The sequence below is a fragment of the Fundulus heteroclitus genome, chromosome 16 (assembly GCF_011125445.2).
Source record: "Fundulus heteroclitus isolate FHET01 chromosome 16, MU-UCD_Fhet_4.1, whole genome shotgun sequence".
In the NCBI taxonomy this organism is placed as follows: Eukaryota; Metazoa; Chordata; class Actinopteri; order Cyprinodontiformes; family Fundulidae; genus Fundulus; species Fundulus heteroclitus.
This window is the reverse complement of record NC_046376.1, coordinates 20,649,323-20,676,679: the sequence shown is the minus strand read 5'-3', so window position 1 is coordinate 20,676,679 and position 27,357 is coordinate 20,649,323. Positions and strand designations below refer to the sequence as shown.

At 39.3% G+C, this 27,357-nt stretch overlaps 1 protein-coding gene across 1 annotated transcript in view; it reads right to left on the bottom strand.

Annotated features, from left to right (window-relative positions):
• Positions 1–1,183: 1,183 nt before the first annotated feature.
• LOC105923088 (nuclear GTPase SLIP-GC) overlaps positions 1,184–27,357 on the bottom strand; it is a 39,872-nt gene continuing 13,698 nt past the window's right edge. Inside the window, exons 9-23 of the mRNA XM_036148633.1 lie at positions 9,360–9,576; positions 9,057–9,272; positions 8,509–8,715; positions 8,247–8,422; positions 6,349–6,439; positions 6,165–6,252; positions 5,932–6,053; positions 5,083–5,256; positions 4,850–5,004; positions 3,714–3,831; positions 3,484–3,592; positions 3,270–3,403; positions 2,049–2,130; positions 1,882–1,963; positions 1,184–1,777 (exon numbers count right to left, since the gene is read on the bottom strand). Coding sequence (XP_036004526.1) covers positions 1,899–1,963; positions 2,049–2,130; positions 3,270–3,403; positions 3,484–3,592; positions 3,714–3,831; positions 4,850–5,004; positions 5,083–5,256; positions 5,932–6,053; positions 6,165–6,252; positions 6,349–6,439; positions 8,247–8,422; positions 8,509–8,715; positions 9,057–9,272; positions 9,360–9,576 — 1,954 coding nt within the window. The 3' untranslated portion in view covers positions 1,184–1,777; positions 1,882–1,898. The remainder of the gene's footprint in view (positions 1,778–1,881; positions 1,964–2,048; positions 2,131–3,269; positions 3,404–3,483; positions 3,593–3,713; positions 3,832–4,849; positions 5,005–5,082; positions 5,257–5,931; positions 6,054–6,164; positions 6,253–6,348; positions 6,440–8,246; positions 8,423–8,508; positions 8,716–9,056; positions 9,273–9,359; positions 9,577–27,357) is intronic.

Here is a 27,357-nt window from a genome sequence, read left to right as displayed (position 1 = left end):
ATTATTAAAATGCAAAAATACATACTGTAGAAAGTGATAGAAACATCTACCATGGACAGTATTTACGCATTAATTTGTCTGCTGCATTTTGCCAGCCCTCTCTCCTGGCTTTAGCAGACTTTGAGGTGTTTCCTGTCGTTTTAATTAATGACTCAAATTCGGCATAACCTTCCATTAAAAGCTCTTGTTCTGCTTGGGAGAAAAACTGTTGCCGTTCTTTGGCAATGCTGAACAGCCAATAGCAGCGCTGCTGATCATTGTTTCTACTATCGATACATTTCCCCTTTTAAACAAACGCATGAACGCGCAGTTATCTCAGATAACTCAATCCAGCCATACTAATCATAAACAACAGGTGTGTTTGAAGAATCCAATTAGCCGGATCATGATTAGCCGGATAAAGTCATCTTGGATGTGTCATTTGATCTTGGATGTTTTAAGCAACGTACGAAGAACGGGGCCCAGTTCTGCTAGTCACCCCACCTGCATCCTCTGGTCTCCTGACCATTACTGCTTGCCTATGTCAACTGCCATTATTCACGTTCTGCAATAAACGTTTTGGAAACAAAGCTCTGTGTCTGGCTGAATATTGGGTTCTCAAGCAGCATTCTTAACAAAAGGATACTCAGGCTATATAGAAATAAGAAAATATGTTTCCACGATTTTTACCAAAATTCAGACTTCCAAGACAACACCATTTCTGAATAAGATTTATATTCCTCAAAAACTATGAGAAAGTTGTTTGCATATCCTCTCCTCAAAATCAAGCTTGTGCCTAGCCTGGACTTGATTCTGTCAAGGCGGCACCTGTCACAGATAATTTTTGGTGTTCATGGATTGAAGGTGTAGGAAAGAGTAAGGTGTCTGGTTTGAGGATTTCATTTTTGTTTCTGCTCAGATTGGGTTCTGTTGTTGTCCTCAATCCATGATCTACTAACACACCAAGAGTGCTTTGCAGCCAAGTGTAAGTTGGCCAAGATGGGATGTAGCTCCTAATGCTGAGGATGCACTACAAGATATATTTTGTGCCAATTATTGTTTGTCAGATGCTTTTTTTTTTCATTATTTCTATATAGAGTATTTGTTAGCATTTTACTGAATTGAAAAAAATAACAAAAAGTGAGAAATAAAAGCAATTATATCCAAGAGATTGTTTATTTTATTCAACTTGTACCACCAACAACAAACAAGTAAAAATAAAAACATAATTAATAGCTAAAATTATCTCTATTATTTTCATTACACAGTTATAGATTTCTGACTCCCAATATAAAACTCTGGTTTATTTCAACCAGGATACTTTTACACACATATACACATCATATTGCAGCTGTCTGCACAGACTCTCCTTGCACAACGTTCCATTCTGTATATATACTATATTGCACATTGCTGTTTCTGTATATAAACTTTTCTTTATCTTGTTTTGTTTTACTTCTCACCGGGATTATACCAGGACCAGGGAATCCAATTTCGTTCACCTCATGTTCCTTTTTTGAATCTTAAATCTTTTGGGGTCTTTTTTTTCTAACAAGCAGAATTCTGTTGCCAAACAAAAATAATAAAAACTCAAGCCCTTTAAAATAAAGTAAAAAAAGAAAGCTTTTTGCAATAACTATCAAGACTTCTAAATAAACTTTTATTTCACACAAAATGGGTCAGAGACCAGAAAGATATAACAATAGTAGTAAATTAGTTTTACATCAATAATAATCATGAATCAAAGCTTGCTCAGTATTCATCATGGTGACCCTTTTTCATGTCTTCTTCTGGGAAGCTGTTGGTTTGAAAAACAGTGATAATTAAAGCATAGACAATTGGTCAAAGCAAATACACATGTATTAACAGTCATGTCTGAAAGTTAAATTCTTGACGCTTTACCCTTTTCATAAGTTTTCCTAATCTGAGCTGTTTTCCAGATCATTGTAGATTTTCTGCACCATCACAAGCTCTGTTGATACATCTAAAAAAGCATTTTATGGTTAGAGGTAGTTTTTAATAAATGCCTCTCAGTTCATATTTTTAAACACTAGTGAGTCCTGCTTTACCTAGAATTGAGCAGCTGTCTGTCCTGAGGGAGAGGTCAATGGATGTTTTTAAAGTGTCCTTCACTGTTTCCAGGATCTCCCCCTAATTTAGCAATAAAACCTTCATTATTGGATGGAAGCTGAAAACTGAATTTAAGGCAAATTAATTTACACATTCACACCCTCTCCAATCACTCGCACATGTAAAATAAAAATCTTAAAAAACTGTTTTGGTGCAATACCATGATCTCACACTATAAATTTGTGAAAAATCTTATTTTTAAATGTACATTAATTCAATAGGGAGAAAAAGAACCTCAAAAAACAGTCACCAGTCCTAATTTTATCCACATTTCTGACATGCTTGTGAATAAACACAGAAATTAGGAGTATCTTTCAGTTCTTCTTTTTTGTTTAGAAAATCCCTATAAATTTGTAATTTATATATTTGTTAAAGTTATACTGGGATGATAATCTACAAATGTATCACTTCCTGTTTCACTGGGGTATAAATAGGTCATGAACTATGTGCCCTTTTTTCTTTTCCACTCTGCTAAATAGAAAAAACAAATGTGTTTGCCATTTTGTAATTGGAGTAAGGTAGATATGTGTCAAAGTGAGATAAATATTACAAGAAAATAGCCCCTTGGCAATAAATTGGCATATTTGCAGTTAGACCAATAACAAAACAGGCAGAAACAAGACTGGAGTCGATTTATCTTACGACCACTCACAGGTCCAAAGCTCATTTTTGTAGAGCTGCAACCATGAGTGGTACTTTGAGGTCTGGAGTTTAAAAATTACTATAGGCTATCTATAATGCTTGCAAGCCATGCTGGGACAAAGTATGTTCTGTCCTTCCATCACAAACCATAGTGTCAGGAGTTTGCTAAAACATGTAATTTTGTCCGATGTAGCTTGTGTTTTTCAGGCAACAAACACTCCAGGTTCAATTGTGGTAAAAGAAAGGACCGTGCAATAAATGCTCCTCATATCCACTATTAAGCATGGTGAAGGATCTGTGATTCTGTGGACCTCTGAAGATCCTTGGAACCTTATCAAAGTGCAAGGCATCATTAATGCTTTGAAATAAAGTTGCAAAATATATATACATTTCTAGTATTTCTAGTCTTTGGCAGTAATTGTGGTGGTTTCTGAAATGACTGTAACATTAAGTACAGCTCATATTTTTTTCTGATAAAGCAACATAAATGCTGTTTCAGTATCAATCTAAGGACAAACCCTTAAGCTCTGGAAGTGGTTCATCATGACATCTTTAGCCTTCATGAACATGGTGTCCTTTGATTCATGGACATGTTTTGTTAGTGTTTCTCTCATTTTTTCCAGCATACCAGAACCGGAGAACCCTGCTGCCGCTGCAAAACAGATGATTAGAGATTGATTATAAAGATGTCTTGTTTGAGTTTAGATTTAATGTGATTTTGGTATTTCTCACTCTTGTAGCACTCTTCCATGAGTTCCTCAATTGTCTTTGTCAGACTGTTGTAAATTATCTTCTTTTGGTCTCTAATCCTTGCGTTCAGCTTAACCTTAATGTTATCCTCCTAAGAGGAACATTACACATTTCATCACTACAGCTTAATTTAAAATCCAAGACAAGCAAAGACAATCTACTGGTTTCGTTAAAATCTGTCATAAATGATTGTGTTTAATTATATGTTTTACCTCGGTCTTAAGAAATCTCAGCTGCAGTTCCACATCTTTGTACTTCTGCTTCAGACTTTCAGTGCCAAGTGAAAACTTGTTAAGGGTACCATTAAATGGACCACCTTTTCGTTCATTTCTGAAACATTTGGACATGTTGAAGTCATTCAAAAGTGGTATGTTATTATTTATTTCTTTTAAAAAACTAACATTTCTATTGTGGTTGGAAGTAGTGATGGGTCGATGAGGCGTCATGAAGCGTTTCGACACATTGCCAAACTGTATTGATACTGTGTCACTGAATACTGACACCTGCTGGACCTTAAAAATCCTTACAGGCAACCTGGTTGACAGAGTTAACTGACACTGATTTGATGACCACAATACACAATACAATTTAAATCATTGTATGTTGCATTGTATTATTTTATATTTTCATTTGAATTAAACATATATTTGATTTTTTTTTTAGATACAGTCAATAAATAATGTGAAGGAGGATGCTTGTGGACTGGCGCTGTGTTTAGTTACCTGACTGATATCATCTGTTCTGAAATCGGACATGCTGAGAATGACAAAGGGAGGAAGAACTAGAGTAGCAGCTTTCTACTAAGGGTAGATCAGCCGTTTTTTCTGAAACGACGCTCAGAACAAAGACGTACAGCGCAACCCGCCCAACCATAAAGGCGTCTGCCCAACCCATCCATCAGTGGTGCGCTCCGATCAGCACCTGACGCTCACTGAGCGAGACTGTGGTACACCATCACACCAGAGTTACACAATGGTTAAAAATGAACCATTATTAACCGTTATTTTGTTTACAGTTCAGCTTGGATTTTATTTACTGCGCAGCATAGCTTTGCTGTGCGCGCTGTTGTGCGCGAATGCACACGCGCTCAGCTTAGAGGGAACAGAAACAGTTTGGCGCGTCAGTCAGTTCGAAACAGGTGCTGTATTGGTCACGTGACCGAAACAGTTCCTGTATCGTTCACGTGACTTTTCCGCAGTGGTAGCAATACACACATCGACACGGGTTTCGCTCTATGAGACCGACACATGCGCCGACACATCGGTGTTGTCGGACCCATCACTAGTTGGAAGAATTGTATACGTTCACCAAAGTTGGAAAGAATATTATATGCTTATAAAGTTCTTACGGGAAGGTCTTCCTGAATTCCTCATCAATGCTGTCAGTCAGGAACGAAGTGAGTTTCCTGTTGAGGTTTATTTCTTTTCCCTTTTGAGTTTTGTGGACTCCACCATGTTTAACAACACTCTTTAACGTTCTGTGAAATCCTCCACCATTCTTTCCCTTAGAAATAAAGAAACATTTTGAACACATTTAACAGTCAATATTAACTAATTTAATCTTTACGACCAGACAACATACCCAAAATAAGAAGTTATGCAACATTTTTTCACATTCTCTTTTGGACTTTTCAACTCCTTCAGAAAGGTGTCTTTCAAAAACTTGGCAGGCTTCTCCCATCGCTTTTTTGACTGTGTCAAGATGAAGGACCATGTTCCTCTCAAGCTCTTTGTATACATCTTCGTTATTTTCAGGCTAAAAAGGAAGACAAACACCTTGTTAATGCCGGCAATAAAGCCTAGTAACTGTTAATACAATAATTGCTTTTGCCTCTGAAACCTATATTATTATTCAATAATAATAATGAATCAGGTTATTCAAACTGAGCTTTCAATACCTTCTGCCCAATAATTAAATTTATAAATAATTGAAGAAACACCTGAAACTCAATGCTGTATTTAACAGTTGACCAAGGAAATTGTAGGAAGAAAACATGAATATGCTGAATGGAAGGAGTTCTTGTCATGACCCAAGCATTTGAAGTCAATGAATAAGCAAACCAGCAAGGACAGAATTGCAGTAAGAGATTAAACCCAAGGTTATATAAGATTAGCAGTATTTATATCTGTCAATGATGGAGGTATCTGCCTAATAATACATAAGGGGTAGATTGCATACTAGCCAACATCACTGGACTTCTTTTTCGAAAGTTAATGAGCAATAAAAATGACAGCTTTTAACTCAGGGATAAGAGGAAGAATAAGGCAGACAAATCTGCAGAAAGATTCCTTCTAAGAAAGTAGAAGTAGATCAGTAGGAAACACCTTTTTGGGCTCACATTTAAAATGTGCCTTGCTTTGATTATATTATGATTTTTCTGTCTAAAGACATGCATGCAACTGAGCAGAATTTTTTTTCTTTAAATCTTACTACTTTTGTCAACTTGGCTCCTTGAATCAAAGACAGAATCCCATGAGCTCCAGAAACATAGTTCAGCGTCTCAGAGTGACGGTCATTGAGCTTTTGCAAAACATCTTGAAGCTTGGGGATTTCTGTAAAAGTAAAAACCTTGTTTTATTTTAGTCCAACAGTTTTGCAGCCAGGTTGCTGAACAGTTCTTTGTCAGCAACAAGATATTTAGAATAATTGGGAATAAAACGTACCAGTATTCTCTTCACTTAGAACCGTTTGTTTCAGAAACTCCTTGGAGCTCACTGTGAACACTTTGAAGCAGTCATCACTGAAATGTATCTACGTATATAAAACAGATTTTGGTTCTTTTTATTTCACATGCTTTGGTTTTCTAGTTTTATCTGTTTGTTGTACTGCTGAAAATTCAAAGCTAACCTTAGTCTTGTTTAGCTTGTCGAATTGTTTTCTCACTGCTTCTTTTGCAGCCGTGTTTCTTTCAAGGATTGAGGCCTGAGCATCCGCTGAGCTGGAAAAAAAAGAAATATTGATGCTTGAGAGTTGTTTATACCGAATATAGTTGTTTCCCTAAAAAGTCCAGATCCATTAACCAGCATTCACTGACACACAAGAACCCATCTTGTAATTCTGCCTCAACCGTTCAGGTTGAAGTAGAATTGCGCTGCACTATAATGGTTTGATGCGGGACATACAGACTGAAGGAGCCCACGGCTAAATCAAAATAAACATGGCAGTGCAAGAGGATGCACATGTAGCTGCTGCTCTCACATCTGTTTTGTCAGAATCCACAATTTCATCTATGAAAAAAGAACAGAAAGAGGTGCCTTGACCAGAGTAACTTGTTGTGGTTTTCTCATGGCGCCCACTGTTGCCAACTCCTCAGCAAGGAAAGTAGCTATTGGCTGTCCTAAGAGTCGCTAGATCACATCATGTCCTGAATCCACACTACATACATCACATTTTACCAAAAAGACAGTAATTAGAGGCACACAGTGAATGAGGTGAATAAGTGATTCAAGCTGTGCGTGAATTAAATTCAGGGAAATATATTAGTGCAACAGTTTCAGAGAAAAAAAAAGACTAGATTAAAAAGTATATTTGCATCCCGTTTTGTAATTCAGAGTGGAATCACCAGCAGCTTTGTGCTCGCATTATACATTTTGTATATGAAAACAGAGCGCACAGGGTCTCTCTCCCCTGTGGGTTCTGACTGCAAGGGGATCCCATGTGAAATAAATTTAGTCATGCAGCTATGAAAATAGTGATTCATAGGAAGGATTCAAATCCTGACCTTTACACTGACCTGTGGTATGATTTTAAAAATGACTATTGACCAACGTAACCCTTCAGGAGAAAGGTTCCTAAAACTACTTTGCATGGAAGAGAATAAATACAACTTTCAAGAGGCAAAGCACGTGGAAAATGTTCTACTCCAACTGCTGCTAAAATCAAACTATGAAAAAAAAAATGCTGTGCATCCACCTTGTAGTATGGTTTGATTATACCGTTCTGTGATCCCATTAATGTCCCTCCATTTTATGGTTATTTTAGGAATATTGTTATAACTTCACTTAATAAGCTTTTGACTTGTGACTAGTTCCTTTGATGGATCGTTAACCTTGCAAGCCATATTGATAATGTGTAGCAATATCAGTTTTGTTCTGTACATTATCAATCTGGGACTGCTCCCTTTAAATCCTTTCAGGGAAACAAGAGAAATTCAGCAGAACTTTCTGAGCTGATTGGGCGACGCAAAACCTAGTGCTCTCCTACCAAAGGTTGGTATTAGCCAATCATGGTATCAAATAAAAATGTTGGAGGCACCATCAGTGTTGCCGACTTAACAACTTTGTCGCTATATGTAGCGACTTTTTGGAGCCATCCAGCGACTTTTTTTCTCAAAAGCGATTAGTAAAAATTCAACCACCTTTTTTGAGATATTGGCTACTAGCGACTTCACGTGAAAGCACCAATCTATAGTAACTGCCTTGAGGCCGCAGTGAGTGCCGCCATGAGCTCTCTCTCTCTCTCACTCACTCACTCACACACACCCAGCAGCTTCCTTTTCCTGAAAGCTTGAAAACAGAATCTTTTGTAATTTTGTCAATATCAAACAATAATACACACTTCTGACAGGCATCTCAATAACGTGAAAAAGTACCTTCCTAGTGGGATTGTGTAGGGTTTTTTAAGGCCCTGAAAAGATTTGTGAGCACACACTCTCCTTAAATTATGCTTTTAAAAATATATTTTTTCACAGTATATTCTAAATATTTAATTTAAATGTACTTTTTTTAGTGCCTCAGTTCACTTACTGATCAGGTGAATATCCAATTATGTCAGACTTTGTGCAGATAAAGTGAATAGAACTGCACTCGCCACCATTTCCAATGAGGCTACTGACACTTTTCAAGATCTCCCAGGATTCTTTGTCAGTTGCTGCTCGTTTGATTTCTGTCACAATCCAGACGGTGGAACATTGTCCTACAATCTGTAAATGCAATATAGACATATTGATGATTTATCATCTTTTTTTAAAATGCATGTTATTGTTTTGATCACATTTGAATAAATTACCCTTTTCCACATGGCATCTCTGCTCTTGTTACGGTCCCCATTTCCAGGTAGGTCCACAAGAGTGACATGCTGGAGAAAACTGTTATGTGGCACCCTGACAGTTACACATTTCACAAGTGGCCAATACCACCTCTTTATGCCATTACATGCCCCGTGGTTTGAATCAGTTCTTGTGTATTTAATTATTTTAGCAGATAATTCCATTGCCTGCAGAAAATTGAAAAAATAGCATATTTTATTTTGGAATCAAAATGATTAATTTTCATTCTCAATCTACATTTATCATTTGCATCTAATGAACTCATCCACCTTGAGAAGTAGTCACAGAATGACCAGCAGAACGCAGAACAAGCGGGAGTAATGGAGATAACATGCAACGTCACTTCATAGATTAATAAAGTATAATGAAAAGTCCATTCACGTTCTTATTTGTGGTAAAAAATTAATTAAATCTCTCATTTATTGTCCAGTTACTCCAGATTTTGGCATTTGTGGTCTTCCATAAAATTGAGTATTACATAGCTACATATACACAGTTCTGTTCTTACTGTTTCACATGCCAGTATCTTTGTTGTGGATTGAAGAAATTCTGGAATTTCTTTGAAGTTTTTGTTGTCCATGAGCTGTTCATAGGATTTATTTTCCCATTCTTCTCCATAAAATGCTGACATCTTTTCAGCAACATCTTGATAATCATCATCATCTGTTTGCTCTGCAGTATCTCCATGATACTGATTTATTGACCACAGCTCGTCCTTCCACTCCTAAATATAAAAAATAATATTACCTTTAGTAAGTAACATGAGAAACAGTTTATTGGAGACAGGAGTAAATATTTTCAGTTCTTTTACCTCTTTTGTGATAAATTCTATGTGTGCCTCATAGTTTGTGTTGGACATGTTTGCCTCCACTTTAATCATGACTGAAGTGCATGCAGCAATGTCTCCAGAAGGCAAAAGTGTCCTCTCTTCAATGACAGCATTTATCAAAGAGGTCTTTCCAGCTCCAGTTTCACCAAAAACACCAACCAGTTCTCTCTTGTCTGTCTCCAGGTCTCTGATTTTATTCCTATCAAACAATTAAAGAGGTGTTAATTAATCAACTTTTTAAATCTAGCAATTAATGTTAGATTTATGTTAACTATCTGTTATATTCATTTAAAGGAAAAGTCTTCGTGGAGGTCATCCTGGACAAGGCAGGCGGCGGAGCAGCATCGCCCGACTAAACCCTCTTGGAGGGCGCCCCGACGAGGCAAAGTCGAGCGGCTCAAAGTCCGCAATCTGCGGCTCCGGCCGAGCAGAAAAGTCAGAGACAAACGTCGAGGAGGTCGACCACGACGAGGCAGAGTCTGGATGCTCGGAGACCGCAGTCTGCGGCTCCAGCCAAACAGATCAGTCGGAGGCGGTACCAGGCTATGGGTCTCGGCGAAAACCGAGGCTAGAGGCAGGTCCTCCTGGACCCCCTCGTGAGGCTCGGACTGAGGCGGGTCCTCCTGGACTTCCTCGTGAGGCTCGGACTGAGGCGGGTCCTCCTGGACCTCCTCGTGAGGCTCGGGCAGAGACGGGTCCTCCTGGACCTCCTTGTGAGGCTCGGGCGGAGGCAGGTCCTCCTGGACCTCTTCTTGAGGCTTGGGCAGAGGCGGGTCCTCCCGGACCCCCTCGGGGAACGTGGAAGGGGGCAGAACAAATCCCTCGGCGACTTCGGGCAATGACGGACTACAGCAGGGGTGTCAAGCTCCAGTCCTCGAGGGCCGGTGTCCTGAGACTTTGAGGTTTCCTTGGTCCCACACGCCTGAATCAAATGGCACAAATAGCTCCTCAATATGCAGTCAGGTTCTTCAGAGTCCTGCTAATTACCTGATTATTTGACTCAGGTGTGTCAGACCAGGGACACATCTAAAAGCTGCAGGACACCGGCCCTTGAGGACTGGACTTTGACACCTGTGGACTACAGGTTACTACAGGTTCTTACCACAACGGACCGGTACCCTTGCTGATTACTTTACTTAATGTGGTTTGCTGTTTTAGACTTGATTTACGCTGCATGTGATGGAAACAGAATCCACAAACCTGGGCAAAACACTTACCCCTAAAAGTATGCCAATAATATATGTATGATGTGTTCAGTCACAGAATAAGCAGTAACAACATAGTATTTATTTAAATTGTGCCGCTTGAAACTTCTGTGCCATTCTTTGTCAGTACAGGCGGACTTGCTCCTTTGAATTCCTCTATTTTGAATTAAACTTGCGTGAGCGGTGAATGTACTGAACTGAATCACTTCATTAGCTGATTTATATATTTCTCAGTATAATTGAAGAGGAGCTTCCGTGTTCTGTCATGCCCGTAAATCAGAACACTTAGAGTGATTCAGCCTACCATTTCCTCTTGTGAGGGATACAGTGTCATGCCACAGGGAATGGTATCTGTTTTTTCAAGATAACAATCATCAGTCAAGCTCATGAAAACAAACATGCACACACAAGCCTGTCACTGCACCCCCTATTATCTTAAAAGACACAAAGAGCAATGAAACTGAGGGCAGATGAGACATGAGAGGAAAGAAGAATAGCAGGTAGGATGAGAGATTAAATATTGTGCGTGTCACATTATCCTTTATTTGCTTAGTATCTTGATTTTTTTATATTTGTTTTTGTTATTGTTTTGTATTTTAATGTAGGCCACACATACATACCTTTAAATCTGCAAATTGACCACTGTATATAGTCTTCCTCAAAAATCCCTTCACAAGCTTCAGGCAGTGCAAAACTCAGCAGCTCGTATCATTTCTGGAAGCCCCTCTTTTCATTACATCACCCCAGTCTGACAACAGGTCCACTGGCTACCTGTCAAGTTCAGAATTCAGTTCAAGATCCTCCTACTTCCTTTTAAAGTTATTCACAATATCTCCCCTCCATATCTCTCTTACTTCAAATTTCAACTCCCTATCGCACATTTAGATCCTCTTCTACCACTCGCATAGTTGTTCTTCCACCTGTCTTAGCACCTTGGGGAGAAGAGCTTTATCCTTATTCAAATCAAAACCCACATCTTCATTATGATTTTCTGTTACTTTCTTGTGTGTAGTTGTTTGTTTTAATTAGGCGCCCGCCTATGCATTGAAAATGCATGGCGGAGGCCTTATGCTATGCACCTAATAAGGGTTTCTTTATTAGGCGCCCGCCTATGCATTGAAAATGCATGGCGGAGGCCTTATGCTATGCACCTAATAAGGGTTTCTTTGTTATTATTATTATAGTACCGTTAATACAGCCCGAACCGTAGGGTCTACCCCCACATACTATATATCGAAATGTTGGTCTCGACGCCGCGATCAGGGCTTTTTGTACTTGACGCCGTTTCGGCTTACGGTTGGAACAAAATTCACAAAAAAACACTTCTTCAACACAAAATTCACCAAAAACCACTTCTTCAACACAGTTGACCTTTCAAAAATGCGCGGCTGAGCACGGCACTGGTGTTGTGGGGGAGTGGGTTAGGTGTTGGGCTGCAAAGCAGAAGATCGTAGGTTCGACTCCAAGCCGTGCCAATTTCAGAGAATTACATTTTCACCCAATATTTAATTTCCCTTTGGCTTTAAAAAACGATTTTTTTCACATTAGCCAGATTAATTTATCCAGCATATATCTTAAATATACCAAATACTACAATAAAACATAATCAAATTCATCAGTAGAAAAAGGAGGAACAAACGTTATTGATTTTAAAGTGATTAATGTCGTGATTAAATTAAAATGGCTGCAGACTTTTATTAAAAATTAAAAGAATTTATGGTTTATTTTCCCTTCACAACTTTAAAAAAAAAATTGGAGGAAGGAATTTCTCTTAAGATGTAACTTTGATCCGGCAAAATTACCGATTAAATTGTCAGACTACCACAGAAGCATTCCAAAAATATGTTAAAAGTTTTCATGTCTTGATTAAGTTACTGGAAAATAACCGTAAATTAACAAAATAAATTTGATTTGTAACAAATGGGGACCACGGGCAGTTTGTTTTGGATGGATTTGCCTTATGATGACGTCATCGGGAAGCGCCCGAGTCGATCTGACCAGCCGAGTTGGAGCCGTTTTACACAGCTGATCATCAACAATTTTTTCGGATTTCCAGAGGACTTCACCATTGACATTCGCAGGAGCTATTGCTGAAGCAACAAAGCCCACGTACATGGCCATTGGATGTTCCAACACAACTGGTAAAATTGGAAAAAACATTGCTTATTTCAACTTTCCATGAGCTAACCGGGCTCGTAGCTGGATTGCCATCTTGAAGAGAGCTGGCCAGAGAGAAAACATGTCATATGCAGTGACCATTTCGAAGAAGAATGTTTTGAACATGACATGAGAGCAAGGATTTTCGGTAAGTTATTTTTAAATTTTTACATTAGAATTTGCAGGGATTTTACCGACCAGAGGGGCGGAGGGATACCACATGTGATGTGATGTCCCTCCGCCCCAGCATGTGCTGAAAGCTTTTATATTTTAATATTTATAGAATAATTACCACCTGGGGGGGCAAATATATAACTTAAGTCACTTCAGCGATCTCTCCTCCGCTGTGTGTGTGTGTGTGTGTGTGTGTGTGTGTGTGTGTCTGTCGGCAAATCCGTGCTGCGCGGAGCGCGCCACGAACACACACACACACGCATTGAGCGCGCAGCGAGACAGGTATTAAGCGTTTAAACACATAAACCTACAAATACTGCATAAACTTTACTAAAAAAATGTTGCGTTTCGAAACGGTCGCAAGCGCATGCGCACTGTAGCTCACAGCCGGACTGCTTTTGCTCCGAGTCCGACTAAAGACGTTACAAGATTACGCAGAGCAAGAGGTGGTCCCGACGACAGTCATTCTTCAGGTAAGTTATTATTGCGCTGCTTTAAAACATAGAGGTATTTGAAATAAACAAACAACGCTTGGTCTTGGGGGGAATAAAAGCCAGGCGCCCCGCGGTCTTTATAATATGGTGGTTGGGAGGGGGGGAGACTGCAGTTTAGCATAGTAGCATATGAAGTCTTCTGAATTGAGCGCGTCGGAACCAATCTGAGCGCGCAGCGAGACAGGTATTCAGCGTTTAAACATCACATGCGCGCTCAACTTTCAAACTGTGCTCAAACACTACCCTCGCGCTCGGCTCTGTTTGCTCGTGTGCGCAACCTTCTCTCCTTCCAGGCTAAACGCCAGGTGTGCACTCGATCGTTTGTTAATCCGTTTGCTTGGTTCTGTCTCACTGATTTCGATTATACACTGGAGTGCGGATTTTGCCGAAAAACTGAAGTCCCTGGCCGCCATCTTTCTAGTCCCTACTCTCACAGAATCCCATAGGATTTGGCCGCCATCTTGCTACTCCCTACTCTCTGGTGAGGCTTAGTTGCTAAAGGAGGCCAATCTGACACATGGCCTTTGGTGACATTAAGTATTGGCACTAGGGTTGGGTATTGTTAGGAACCTCACGATTCGATTCGATTTCGATTATTGCTGTTGCGATTCGATTCGATATTGATTTAAAGTTGTGAAGACACAAATTATTTTATATAATGTTGACATTTTTAAAATATTTATTTTCATACAAACTTCTGTAACATCACATTTCTGAGCAAAGAAACAAACTTGTTAATGCAATGTGCTTAAAGTAGAAAACTGTTCTTAATAAACAATAAAAAATAAAGTGCATGTAAAATAAAATTAGGCATAGCTTATCTCTTGAAAGTCTAATATAAATAAAAATGCATTTCAATAACATCTGTGCATATGTGTGCAGATTTAAACACAAATCATAGGGTTGTATTCAACTGAATTACACTGAATAAGTTTAGTGCTTATAAACATTCTTAGCTTTTCAATATGTAGTGATTAACCTCTAATTTTTAAACATATCTTAAACTGAACTATAGTACTGTAGCCAGAAATAAAGAATTGTACTGTAACAGTACAGTTCTTCATTTCTGGTTACAGACTAAGTAGGCACGTGGAGATTCTTGTTTAGAAAAAGCAGCTGATCCACATGCTCAGGCTTCAATGCACTTCTCTGGGCTGTGACTATGTCACCTACTGTGGAAAAGATCCTTTCAGCAGGTACACTACTGCCTGGGATGCAAAGGTACCTTTTAGCTTGGCATGACAACAAAGGGTATTCCCCCTCGTGCTCTCTCCACCAGTTGAGTGGATTTGTTGAGAGTGGCAGTGGTTGTACCCCTTTGTAACGCACCACCTCATCCAATGCCTTGGTATCTGTGGTTCTGGACACTGCTACTGGAGTTGTATATGCGCTTCCAAAAAGATCAGCCAGAGCACAATAATAATAATAATAATAATTGAACTTTATTGATCTCACAATGGAGAAATTCACTTCTGCATCTTAACCCATCCCCTTGGGGAGCAGTGGGCTGCCACTGTGCGGCGCCTGGGGAGCAATCGAGTCCCTTGCTTTCTTTGGTGATGGTCCAGAAGGGTCATCAACCGGTGATACTGGACACAACCATGTTAGCGGCTAACGCTTAGCATGTTGCTAACCGGAAGTAGCTCTAGGAAGGTCTCACCAACTTCTGCTTTACAGAGTTTGTACTTCCTTTAGTAGTTTGTAATACCTTTAACATTTTTATTCACATATTTCATTTTTTCATGCTACATTGAAGTATTTAGTCATGTTTTAATAACACCAATTTTCCATGCTGCTTGGATGCAGACCTTCTCCTGTCGACTGTTTTTTTTGGGGAGGCTTAGTTGCTAAAGGAGGCCGATCTGACACATGGCCTTTGGTGAGCTTTGGTGACATTAAGTATTGGCACCCTTTTTGAGGAACTTCCCAGTACAGGATTTGGACCAAACTAACAGAGTACCATCACCCGGTCATACTGGACACAACCATGTTAGCGGCTAACGCTTAGCATGTTGCTAACCGGAAGTAGCTCTAGGAAGGTCTCACCAACTTCTGCTTCACAGAGTTTGTACTTCCTTTAGTAGTTTGTAATGCCTTTAACATTTTTATTCACATATTTCATTTTTTCATGCTACATTGAAGTATTTAATCATGTTTTAATAACACCAATTTTCCATGCTGCTTGGATGCAGACCTTCTCCTGTCGGCTGGTTTTGACGAAGACAAATCCTTTTCACACTCAGAAGATTTGATTTAAAATCCCCAAGTGATAAAAGCCTACGACCTAGGAACTCGGAAGCTTTGTCTTTGACGGTTACGCGCACCACCAGGCGGGCGCCTTCTTCAACTTCTTCAGAAGTTGAACGTTTCTAGTTAGGCGCCCGCCTATGCATTGAAAATGCATGGCGGAGGCCTTATGCTATGCACCTAATAAGGGTTTCTTTATTATTATTATTATTATTATTATTATTATTATTATTATAGTACCGTTAATACAGCCCGAACCGTAGGCTGTACCCCCACAAACTATATATCAAAACGTGCGTCTCGACGCCGCGATCAGGGCTTTTTGTACTTGACGCCGTTTTGACTTACAGTTGGAACAGAATTCGCAAAAAACACTTCTTAACACAATTGACCTCTCAATAATGCTCAGCTGAGCACGGCACTGGTGTTTTGGTCGAGTGGGTTAGGTGTCGGGCTGCAAAGCAGATGATCGTAGGTTCGACTCCAAGCTGTGCCAATTTCAGAGAATTACATTTTCACCCAATATTTAATTTCCCTTTGGCTTTAAAAAACGATTTTTTCATTTAAATCATTAGCCAGATTAATTTATTCAGCATATATCTTAAATATACCAAATACAATATTTCATTTCCCTTTGGCTTTAAAAAACGATTTTTTCATTTAAATCAATAGCCAGATTAATTTATCCAGCATATATCTTAAATATACCAAATACAATATTTCATTTCCCTTTGGCTTTAAAAAACGATTTTTTTCATTTAAATCAATAGCCAGATTAATTTATCCAGCATATATCTTAAATATACCAAATAGTACAATAAAACAATCAAATTCATCACAATCTCTTTAATCTTACATATGAAAAGTTATCCCTCGAGCCCTGACGTCAATAGTCCGTCGATTTAAACAAAAATACGCCGCACAGTGCTGGGGTATCGTTAGTGTGTTCAGCTTGAATCAGCAGGTTAGGGTAGCAGGTCGACCGCCCCAAGATGGCGGCCGTATTCAAATTCATCACAATCTCTTTAATCTTACATATGAAAAGTTATCCCTCGAGCCCTGACGTCAATAGTCCGTCGATTTAAACAAAAATACGCCGCACAGTGCCGGGGTATCGTTAGTGTGTTCAGCTTGAATCAGCAGGTTAGGGTAGCAGGTGGACCGCCCCAAGATGGCGGCCGTAATTCCAGTGGCGCTGTGTATTATTCAGAGCAGACAAGCAGTACTCTTTGAGTTCCGGGTCAGAGGTGAACTCCTCCATCTTGTGGCTTGCTGTGCTGTGCTGTGCTGTGCTGCCGTTTTTCCTAAATTACTGAAGGATATTGTTGAATGAAGTCCAATTTACCCAGACGAAGGGTGTTCCATTGGGTGTTTTCCTTGCAACTACGTGACGGTGAGTCGTTTATTTAATGTCGGTTTTATATTATGGTAGAAATGCGGTGGCAAGGCTACACGGCACTGAGGGATGGAAGAGCTGCGTGAAGCTGACACCCCACCCACAGAAAAAACTCCGTTAAATAGACGGAATGGTTAGTGCTTCGCTTGTGCAGGTTTGTGCCGTTAAAATTAGCGTTTGTGCTGTTTTGGTTTTGAAGATATTAAAGAATATTTGTTAAGGTCATCCAGAATTCACCATCTCCCCATTTTGCTTCGAATCCGATCAAACTGGGCTACTTTTTTTAGTGCTTCGTTTGTGCAGGTTTGTGCCGTTAAAATTATCGTTTGTGCTGCTTTGGTTTCGGAGATATTATGAATTTTAATTTCAACCGATGACGTCATCCCAGCCCGCCGCTTCAAAATAAAGTGCTACGGTAAATCATATGTTATTGCCGTCACTGGAAAAAACGTAAGTCTTTTTAATATATTTCTACTGATAAATCAGTAACATTACTATGAAGTTGTGTCATCTACCGAGCCTCCCCCCCTACAGCATTCTTATAAAATGATTTATATATTCCTGCTTATTGGCAAAGATCTCTTGGGACACATGTTTTTGTTTGTTTTTTTAGTTTCCTGACTGAGGGGAGAGGCTGAAACAGTCTCTGTGCAGGATGGCTGGCGTCCTTAATGATGTTCCTCATTTGTGTAAAAAGATGTGGTCAGATCTACCTTTTGGTCTCAACACTTTTCTCAAGAAAGCAGTTATTAATTTTATATTTTTCTTTTATCATGCAAGTTGTTTTAGCTGCTATTGTAAAATGTGTGTTATATTGTTTTGTACTTTATTCCTGAATAAATATTGCGATTTATTTTGTCTCATTTAAAGAACTTTACTTTAGATAGCAATGTCAAGTGACATTGCCAAAAAAGGCATTTCATTTATTAGAATGTTCAACTGTTTTCATAAAGTCTATTTTTCCTAATCAGAAGGGTTTATTCTTCTTCGAGAGTATAATCTTTATAACATTTTCAAACAATAACTTGGTTATAGTTGATCTTAGTAGTCATAGTTCATTACTCCTCTGAATTAATTAGAATAGCAAACCTTTATTGCTCTACAATAGGGAGATTTGGGGGTGTCTGCACCTAACAAAAGGGCAATTAAAGTATACAGGCTTATATAACGCAGAAAACATACCCAAACTAAAATCAATAACAGAAAAACTGCAAAAAATAAATCACACTGGTCAGCCTATAAAGTATAACAACACTGTAAGGAACGATCTCCTAAAACGTTCCTTTGTCCACCTAAGCTAAACCTTTAATTAGGCTGAAGGACCATTCCACTTTTTATTGGCTTTATGCATGAAGTGGGAAATATTGTTCAACTATGAACATATTGACTGAGATCAGCGTGGCCCACCGCGACCCGAGTCATTGGATTAGAACGGGAGAAAATTAAAAATTATTATAAAAAAATACAAAGTACAGTAGGACAAATAGTGACTCGTGTGTATTTCACTGCTCTTTTGACTGAGGCGCTGCATCCGTGACTCCGCTCTGTAGCGTTTTTTTCTTCTAAAGCCCGCGGTGCAGGTGAGTTTTTTTTTTTGGGAGAAGAACACATTTTTATCGGTAGTTGTCACTCTTTTTTCAAAAAAGATTCTTATAAACCGACACGCCACCTGATGAGAACTGTAATGAACGGCTCATCAATGCAAATCCGTGAAGCAGCGAGACCGTGAAAGGTGAACCGCAATATAGCGAGGGTTCACTATATATATATATATATATATATATATATATATATATATATATATATATATATATATATATATATATATATATATATGCTGTTTATTCACTAATGTCTAACAACAACTTTGTATCTCCTAGTATTAGAAAACTTACATTCTGATCAAAAATATAAACAATGTCTTTTCATCTTGCTTGTGAAAAGTTATCCCTCGAGCCCTGACATAAATAATCCCTCGATTTAAACAAAAATGAGCCGCACAGTGCTGAGGCATCATTAGTGTGTCAGCTTGAATCAGCAGGATTAGGTATCAAGTCGACCGCCCCAAGGTGGCGCCCGTAATTCCTGCGCAGCGACAGTCAATGCGGGGTCTACTCTTATATTATGTCTATGGACACAACCATGTTAGCGGCTAACGCTTAGCATGTTGCTAACCGGAAGTAGCTCTAGGAAGGTCTCACCAACTTCTGCTTCACAGAGTTTGTACTTCCTTTAGTAGTTTGTAATGCCTTTATCATTTTATTCACATATTTCATTTTTTCATGCTACATTGAAGTATTTAATCATGTTTTAATAACACCAATTTTCCATGCTGCTTGGATGCAGACCTTCTCCTGTCGGCTGGTTTTGACGAAGACAAATCCTTTTCACACTCAGAAGATTTGATTTAAAATCCCCAAGTGATAAAAGCCTACGACCAAGAAACTCGGAAGCTTTGCCTTTGACGGTTACGCGCACCACCAGGCGGGCGCCTTCTTCAACTTCTTCAGAAGTTGAACGTTTCTAGTTATTATTATTGTTTATTAATATTCCGTCACCGTTAATACAGCTCGAACCGTAGGCTGTACCCCCACAAACTATATATCAAAACATGCGTCTCAACGCCGCGATCAGGGCTTTTTGTACTTGACGCCGTTTCGACTTACAGTTGGAACAAAATTAGCAAAAAACACTTCTTAACACAATTGACCTCTCAATAATGCTTGGCTGAGCACGACACTGGTGTTTTGGTCGAGTGGGTTAGGTGTCGGGCTGCAAAGCAGAAGATTGAAAGTTCGAATCCAAGCTGTGCCAATTTTAGAGAATTACATTTTCACCCAATATTTCATTTCCCTTTGGCTTTAAAAAACGATTTTTCAATTTAAATCAATACAGTTCACCTCATGCCTTTAACTTTTTTATTCACATATTTTATTTTTTCATGCTACATTGAAGTATTTAATCATGTTTTAATAACACCAATTTTCCATGCTGCTTCAATGCAGACCTTCTCCTGTTGGCTGTTGGCTCATTAGCAGCCTCATTTGTTGTGGTCTCTTGTCATTCACACAGAACAATAAACCGTGCCAGCCAACATGGGTTTTACCAACAGCAAAGCTTTGTCTTAAGCAGAAACGTGCTTCTACTCCGTGCTGCGTTCTCAGACCAGTGTGATGCGTTCGCGAGCATCAGAAAGCTATGGTGCATTCAGGAGCATGGGACATTTCTAATTTACAATAATATTTTTTTTTTTTACAAGTAACAATTAAATAACTTGAACAACTGGTATAAATGAATGATGATAAAGGAATTTATTTAACATGTTTTGGGACAGTTTGTATTCAGACGTTTTAAGAAAACATTAAAGTATTTTATGTATTGTTTATTAATTTATTTTATATTATACTTAATCTCCTCCTTTTCCTGTATAATCCTGCCTCAAGCATTTCGCTGGCTCTCCTTATTATTGTAAAATTTGTAATGTAACGAGAGTTCAGGGACATCCTACAATCAGGCTTAGGCTACTGGAGGACATCGGGGCAAGTTTTTCTCACTCTACTGATTTCTACTGTTCTCCAGTTTTGCATTGCATTGCATTGAAATGAAAGTCACATTTCCTGCCACAGTTGTTTGCTGCTTCTCCACCGAAGCCAGGCCTGCAAGCTCTCCACCATCAGCCATCACTTATCAGTTACCCTCCTTCACTGCCTTGAATTTTAGTCATACTCAAAAACTGCTAGTTGAAAGAATAATTAATTTCATTATTATTTTCTGTTTAAATATCCAGTCATATTCACTGAATTAGAACATCTTTTTAGAATGTTTTTTAGTCTGAAAATGACAAGTACCTTTTGAAATTAACCTTAATGCAGGTACCAAACTTGTCCTTAAACCACAATAATTGTATTTATTTTACTACTATAATGTACTATTTTAATCTTAAATCTTATTTTTATTAGTTGGGATGGCTGCCAGCACAACACTGCATTATGTCCTCGTGACAGAAATCATCGCTAGAAAAATGCATTATCATCATTCAACAATGATTACTGAAAAAGACGTACTTCGTTCCTGCAGTTCCTATACTGTCCACAAGTGGCGCTGTGTGAGCAGACAACAAGCAGTACTCTTTGAGTTCCGGGTCAGAGGTGAACTCCTCCGTCTTGTGGCTGCTATTGCTTGCTGTGCTGTGCTGTGCTGCCGTTTTTCCTAAATTACTGAAGGATATTGTTGAATCAAGTCCAATTTACCCAGACGAAGGGTGTTCCATTGGGTGTTTTCCTTGCAACTACGTGACGGTGAGTCGTTTATTTCATGTCGGTTTTATATTATGGTAGAAATGCGGTGGCTAGGCTGCACGCCACTGAGCTATATGTTACATGTAAAAGCCTAACAGCAGCGCGATCTCTCCTCCGCTGCAGGTAAAGAGCCGGGTGGAGCTGACACCCCACCCACAGAGAAAACTCTGTTAAATAGACGGAATGGTTAGTGCTTCGTTTGTGCAGGTTTGTGCCATTAAAATTAGCGTTTGTGCTGTTTTGGTTTTGAAGATATTAAAGAATATTTGTTAAGGTCATCCAGAATTCACCATCTGCCCATTTTGCTTCGAATCCGATCAAACTGGGCTACTTTTTTTAGTGCTTCGTTTGTGCAGGTTTGTGCCGTTAAAATTATCGTTTGTGCTGCTTTGGTTTCGGAGATATTATGAATTTTAATTTCAGCCGATGACGTCATTCCAGACCGCCGCTTCAAAATGTGCTACGTTTTTCTTTCTTTGCTGGTGCTGAGCTGGATCCGAAGCAAACCACAGTGGGCTACTTTTTCAACACGCAGTGACCATTTCGAAGAAGAATGTTTTGAACATGACATGAGAGTGAGGATTTTCGGTAAGTTGATTTCTCCTCCGCTGCGCGCGCACACACACACACACACACACACACACACACACACACACACACACACACACACACACACACACACACACACACACGCACGCACGCGTATACATATAAACTGTAGGACCCGACAGAGTTTGCCCTGGAAATAAGTACGGCTGGATTCCGTCAAAAGTCCGGTTTCTGTCAAGAAACTCTTCTAAAAAAATCCATATCGCTATCAGATGATGATAGCTCCACGCAAGGACGTGAAGAGACTGTTGGAGGGGCAGGTGCTCAAAGTTAAAAGAGGGAACATGGGGCACGGATTTAAAACACGATACAGAAACATACCTTGCTATACAACCGGCTGAACTGTACCAACCCTTACTATAAAGAATGTAACATGGAATCAAGGGCGTAGGTTTGATTTGAACTTTGGTAGGGACACTATTGGTCCAAAGCTTCATTGGTCCTACACAATATGCATGCTCCTATTTTTTGATGCTTGATTTGAGCATTAGGATGCGTTTTGCCTGTCTAAAAAGAAAAGGCAGCATTATTTGCTACATTTATACAAATTTTATAAGCACGACACACACTATATGCTGTTTGTTTATCTTTAAAGCATCACAGGATCTGATCAATGTCGAATTGGGACTTTTTCCCACTTTGAAAAAGTTTGCATTTGAACTTACCAGCAACAGAGACAGATGGTAAATACGTGCCTATTAAACCAAATATATTCAAAATATGTCTGTTGTCTAGATATATCCTGTATTTTATTTTGAAGATATAGAAATGTGCAGAGATAAACCCCACCCTTATTCTTTTTTTAAATCTAAGAAACTCTGTCAGCATCATAAAACACAGCAAAATTATACATTCAAGGGACTGCAAATAAATGTATTGTATTTACTTTGCACTGGAAGTAGAAGTGTCACTGACACTGACAGCATTTCAAATTTTAAATTCAAACTTCAACAAATGTACAACTGCAATGTAGTTACTCTTTTTAGCCCATTTCATGTAATTTATCTTAACATTCCAAACACATTTCTTACATCATATATCTGAAGTGTAGATAACAGCTTCTCCTTACCTACATCCTCTCAGACAACTAATTATTTCCCTAACAATAGTGAGATTTTAAATGTGCAGTAAATCTTAATACATAAGGAGCATGGAGGACCCAATACTGTACTTTAAGTAAGATTAGTGACACCAAGACTGAGTTGTCACATGAGTGGTTGTCCATTTCATTATTGAAATGAGAACATATTAATATACTCTTGGGATATACTAGTAAGACTATTAAAGAACAGCAGATTAATCTTTAAGATATGTAAAGGCCTATATTAAATTAATTATGCAACCACATCAATAGATTAAATAATTTTTTCTTTTTGTCTTATTAAAATTGGTTGGGGTGTCGGCGACGTTGCAGCGTAAACAGGGGCGTAATGCAGCCGCTGTCGGGTGAACATTATTGCACACTGATAGCGCAAAGAAAACTAAAATGATGTGGCGTGCTGCTGCTGCAGCGCATTGACTCAGCTTCTCCCGGCACCGTCTAGCGATCACCACCTCCCCTCCGCCGCTATTTAAGTAGAACAATGACCAGTGCAAAATTAAGTTCTATTTACGAAGACGAAGTGTAGACTGCACATTCTGTTGTAGTATGATGGCTCCCACAGTCCATTGAGATTGTCTGCCTGCATCCTTTTCTTGGATATTATTAATTTCTTTCTTCTTTCCTCGTCCTTTGATAAATGACAGAAACGTACATCCGACGATTTGGAATGCCTCTGTGTGCAACCGGGAGCACAACAAGTCGTAGACATTGTTTAGATTCCAAAAATAAACTAACTAAAAGTACGTTCTAAACACCCGTTTTGTAATGATAGTAGACGGGAACAGTTCTGCTTTTGCCTACCCGCGGGACCGGATGTAGCGCGGACGTCACGCATGACGTCACACGTGAACTGGTCTATAGTGCATCGTGACAAACAGAGCGTTGGGACTTGCTCAACAGCGGGTCCGCTGAGTGACATCACAAAATGGGAGGTGACAGTACTATTCTGGAACAAGATGGGTTCCTCCACATAAACAAGATTAAAAGAAAATTATTCTTAACTAAAAAAAACATATAATTTATTGCACAGTATGTAGTAGTTTTATATTTAAAGTACTTTCAGCAGTTTGATTTCTGATTTTGACCGGACTTCTCCTTTAAGCAGAAACGTGCCTCTACTCAGCGCTGGTTCTCAGACCAGTGTGATGCGTTCGCGAGCGTCAGAAAGCTATGGTGCATTCAGGAGAACCAAAGCTGTTGATCTGTGATCGACAGTACTCCATTGCAAAAAGTTATATATTACAATATACATGCTAAATTATGGGAAAACCACAAGGAAAGCAACTTAAAAATCCAAATAAACAACAAATGTAACAAAACAGAAAAAGTAGTGCAAGTCTCTAAGTAAACTAGGAGTTTATTTCACAAGTGCACAATGATAGATTGTAGATTGTGGGGGTATGTGGGGGTAGACCGTAGGGTCTACCCCCACATACCATATATCGAAACGTTGGTCTCGACGCCGCGATCAGGGCTTTTTGTACTTGACGCCGTTTCGGCTTACGGTTGGAACAAAATTCACCAAAAACCACTTCTTCAACACAGTTGACCTTTGAAAATGCGCGGCTGAGCATGGCACTGGTGTTGTGGGGGAGTGGGTTAGGTGTCGAGCTGCAAAGCAGAAGATCGTAGGTTCGACTCCAAGCTGTGCCAATTTCAGAGAGTTACATTTTTTTCACAACGATTTTTTTATTTAAATCAATAGCCAGATTAATTTATCCAGCATATATCTTAAATATACCAAATACTACAATAAAACAATCAAATTTATCACAATCTCTTTAATCTTACATATGAAAAGTTATCCCTCGAGCCCTGACGTCAATAGTCCGTCGATTTAAACAAAAATATGCCGCACAGTGCCGGGGTATCGTTAGTGTGTTCAGCTTGAATCAGCAGGTTAGGGTAGCAGGTCGACCGCCCCAAGATGGCGGCCGTAATTCGAGGGGCGCTGTGTATTATTCAGAGCAGACAACAAGCAGTACTCTTTGAGTTCCGGGTCAGAGGTGAACTCCTCCATCTTGTGGCTTGCTGTGCTGTGCTGCCGTTTTTCCTAAATTACTCAAGGATATTGTTGAATCAAGTCCAATTTACCCAGACGAAGGGTGTTCCATTGGGTGTTTTCCTTGCAACTACGTGACGGTGAGTCGTTTATTTAATGTCGGTTTTATATTATGGTAGAAATGCGGTGGCTAGGCTACACGGCACTGAGGGATGGCAGTAAAAGCCTAACAGCAGCGCGATCTCTCCTGCGCTGCAGCGCCGGTAAAGAGCTGCGTGAAGCTGACACCCCACCCACAGAAAAAACTCTGTTAAATAGACGGAATGGTTAGTGCTTCGCTTGTGCAGGTTTGTGCCGTTAAAATTAGCGTTTGTGCTGTTTTGGTTTTGAAGATATTAAAGAATATTTGTTAAGGTCATCCAGAATTCACCATCTCCCCATTTTGCTTCGAATCCGATCAAACTGGGCTACTTTTTTTAGTGCTTCGTTTGTGCAGGTTTGTGCCGTTAAAATTATCGTTTGTGCTGCTTTGGTTTCGGAGATATTATGAATTTTAACTTCAACCGATGACGTCATCCCAGCCCGCCGCTTCAAAATAAAGTGCTACGGTAAATCATATGTTATTGCCGTCACTGGAAAAAACGTAAGTCTTTTTAATATATTTCTACTGATAAATCAGTAATTACTATGAAGTTGTGTCATCTACCGAGCCCCCCCCCCCCCCCCCCCCCCCACAGCATTCTTATAAAATGATTTATATATTCCTGCTTATTGGCAAAGATCTCTTGGGACACATGTTTTTGTTTGTTTTTTTAGTTTCCTGACTGAGGGGAGAGGCTGGAACAGTCTCTGTGCAGGACACTGCATGAAAAGTGAGATTTTCGTCCCCGTAAACTACCGCAGATCTCCCTCCTTTTCGGCAGTTAACGACAATTTGCAACCCGCGCTTGTCGCCGTTTGTCAGTGCCACAAATTGTCGGAACCGGACTCTGACGTATGTGGAGAGCGATCAGCTGTACTAATGGCCCTAATTAGCATATGAATGCAGCGAACCCGCGCGGCTGGCCAGGTCTGGCTTGAATAACCTACTCAGTATTGGCTGAAACTACTATTTTTAAATAAGTAAAATCGCTCCTGATTGGCAGCAAAACCACACGTGGCCAGGCCAGGCTTGAACGTTCTTACTGAGTACTGGATGGAATCACTTCTTTCAAACAAGTAAAATCACTCCTGATTGGTTCGCAGATCCCCAATAACTTATTTACATATATATATTTATATTTATATATTTATTTATATATATTTATTTATTATATATATATATTTATTTATTTATTCATTCATATTATGCTGTATATTCATGTTATCCTATGTAGGCTACTACACTATTATTAGGCTACCATCAAGGACATGAATGAATTTATACAGGAAATGAACATTTGCCAGGAAGATGTTTATGCAAAGAAAGAGCTTTATTAAAACAAACACCTATATACAACGCGAGGATCCAAAAATTACAACCCCGTGAACTGTCCGTTTGCCTCCTCGGGGTTGTAGGTAACTGCTGGCGGCGTTCTTTCTGAGGCAGGTCCGATGTGCAGACGCCTCCTGTGCGTGGCTCTGTACTTCGGCGTCGCCTCTAACCGGGACTGCAGCTTCACACAGAGTTCAGAGAAATCCGGTGTTGTGCGCAATTCTGTTCCCCCGTGAAAATCTGTTTCCCCTGTGTCGGGAATGCGCTTTGCAGCCGTTTTCACAGCGCTTCTAATTGATTTCTCGGTAAAACAACTCATATATTCATGTCAAGGTTGTAACAGTCAGTTTAATCGGCAGTTGTTTACAAAATTGTAGAATAAAAATAAATAAACTGTCTTCTTACGCTGTATTGTGTTATTATAAATGGCAAGATAAATGGTCTTTTTCCAACTTTTGTCACTTTAACCTGACAAATAAAAGTAAGCCATAAAACACTATTCCAGCACCTACTGTGTATTTATGATTTTACATTGCTGAAAGAGGAGGATGGGATGGCTGATAGCAGGACACAAACATTATGGCTGTTTCTCAATTCACGAGAATGTGAGCGCGTTCTCGTGAATTGAGAAACAGCCTAAGACTTCCTGAAAACACAAGAGTGTAGACTTCCCAGTACATCCCTTTGTAATATAAAATATGATAGTTTACTGGATTAAGGAAATTTCTAGTATACTACATCCTATCACACATAATTTTTGAGAATTTAGAAACATTTGCTCTTTATTTCCCAAAGTTTTCGGGAGATGTCTGAAAGACCGTT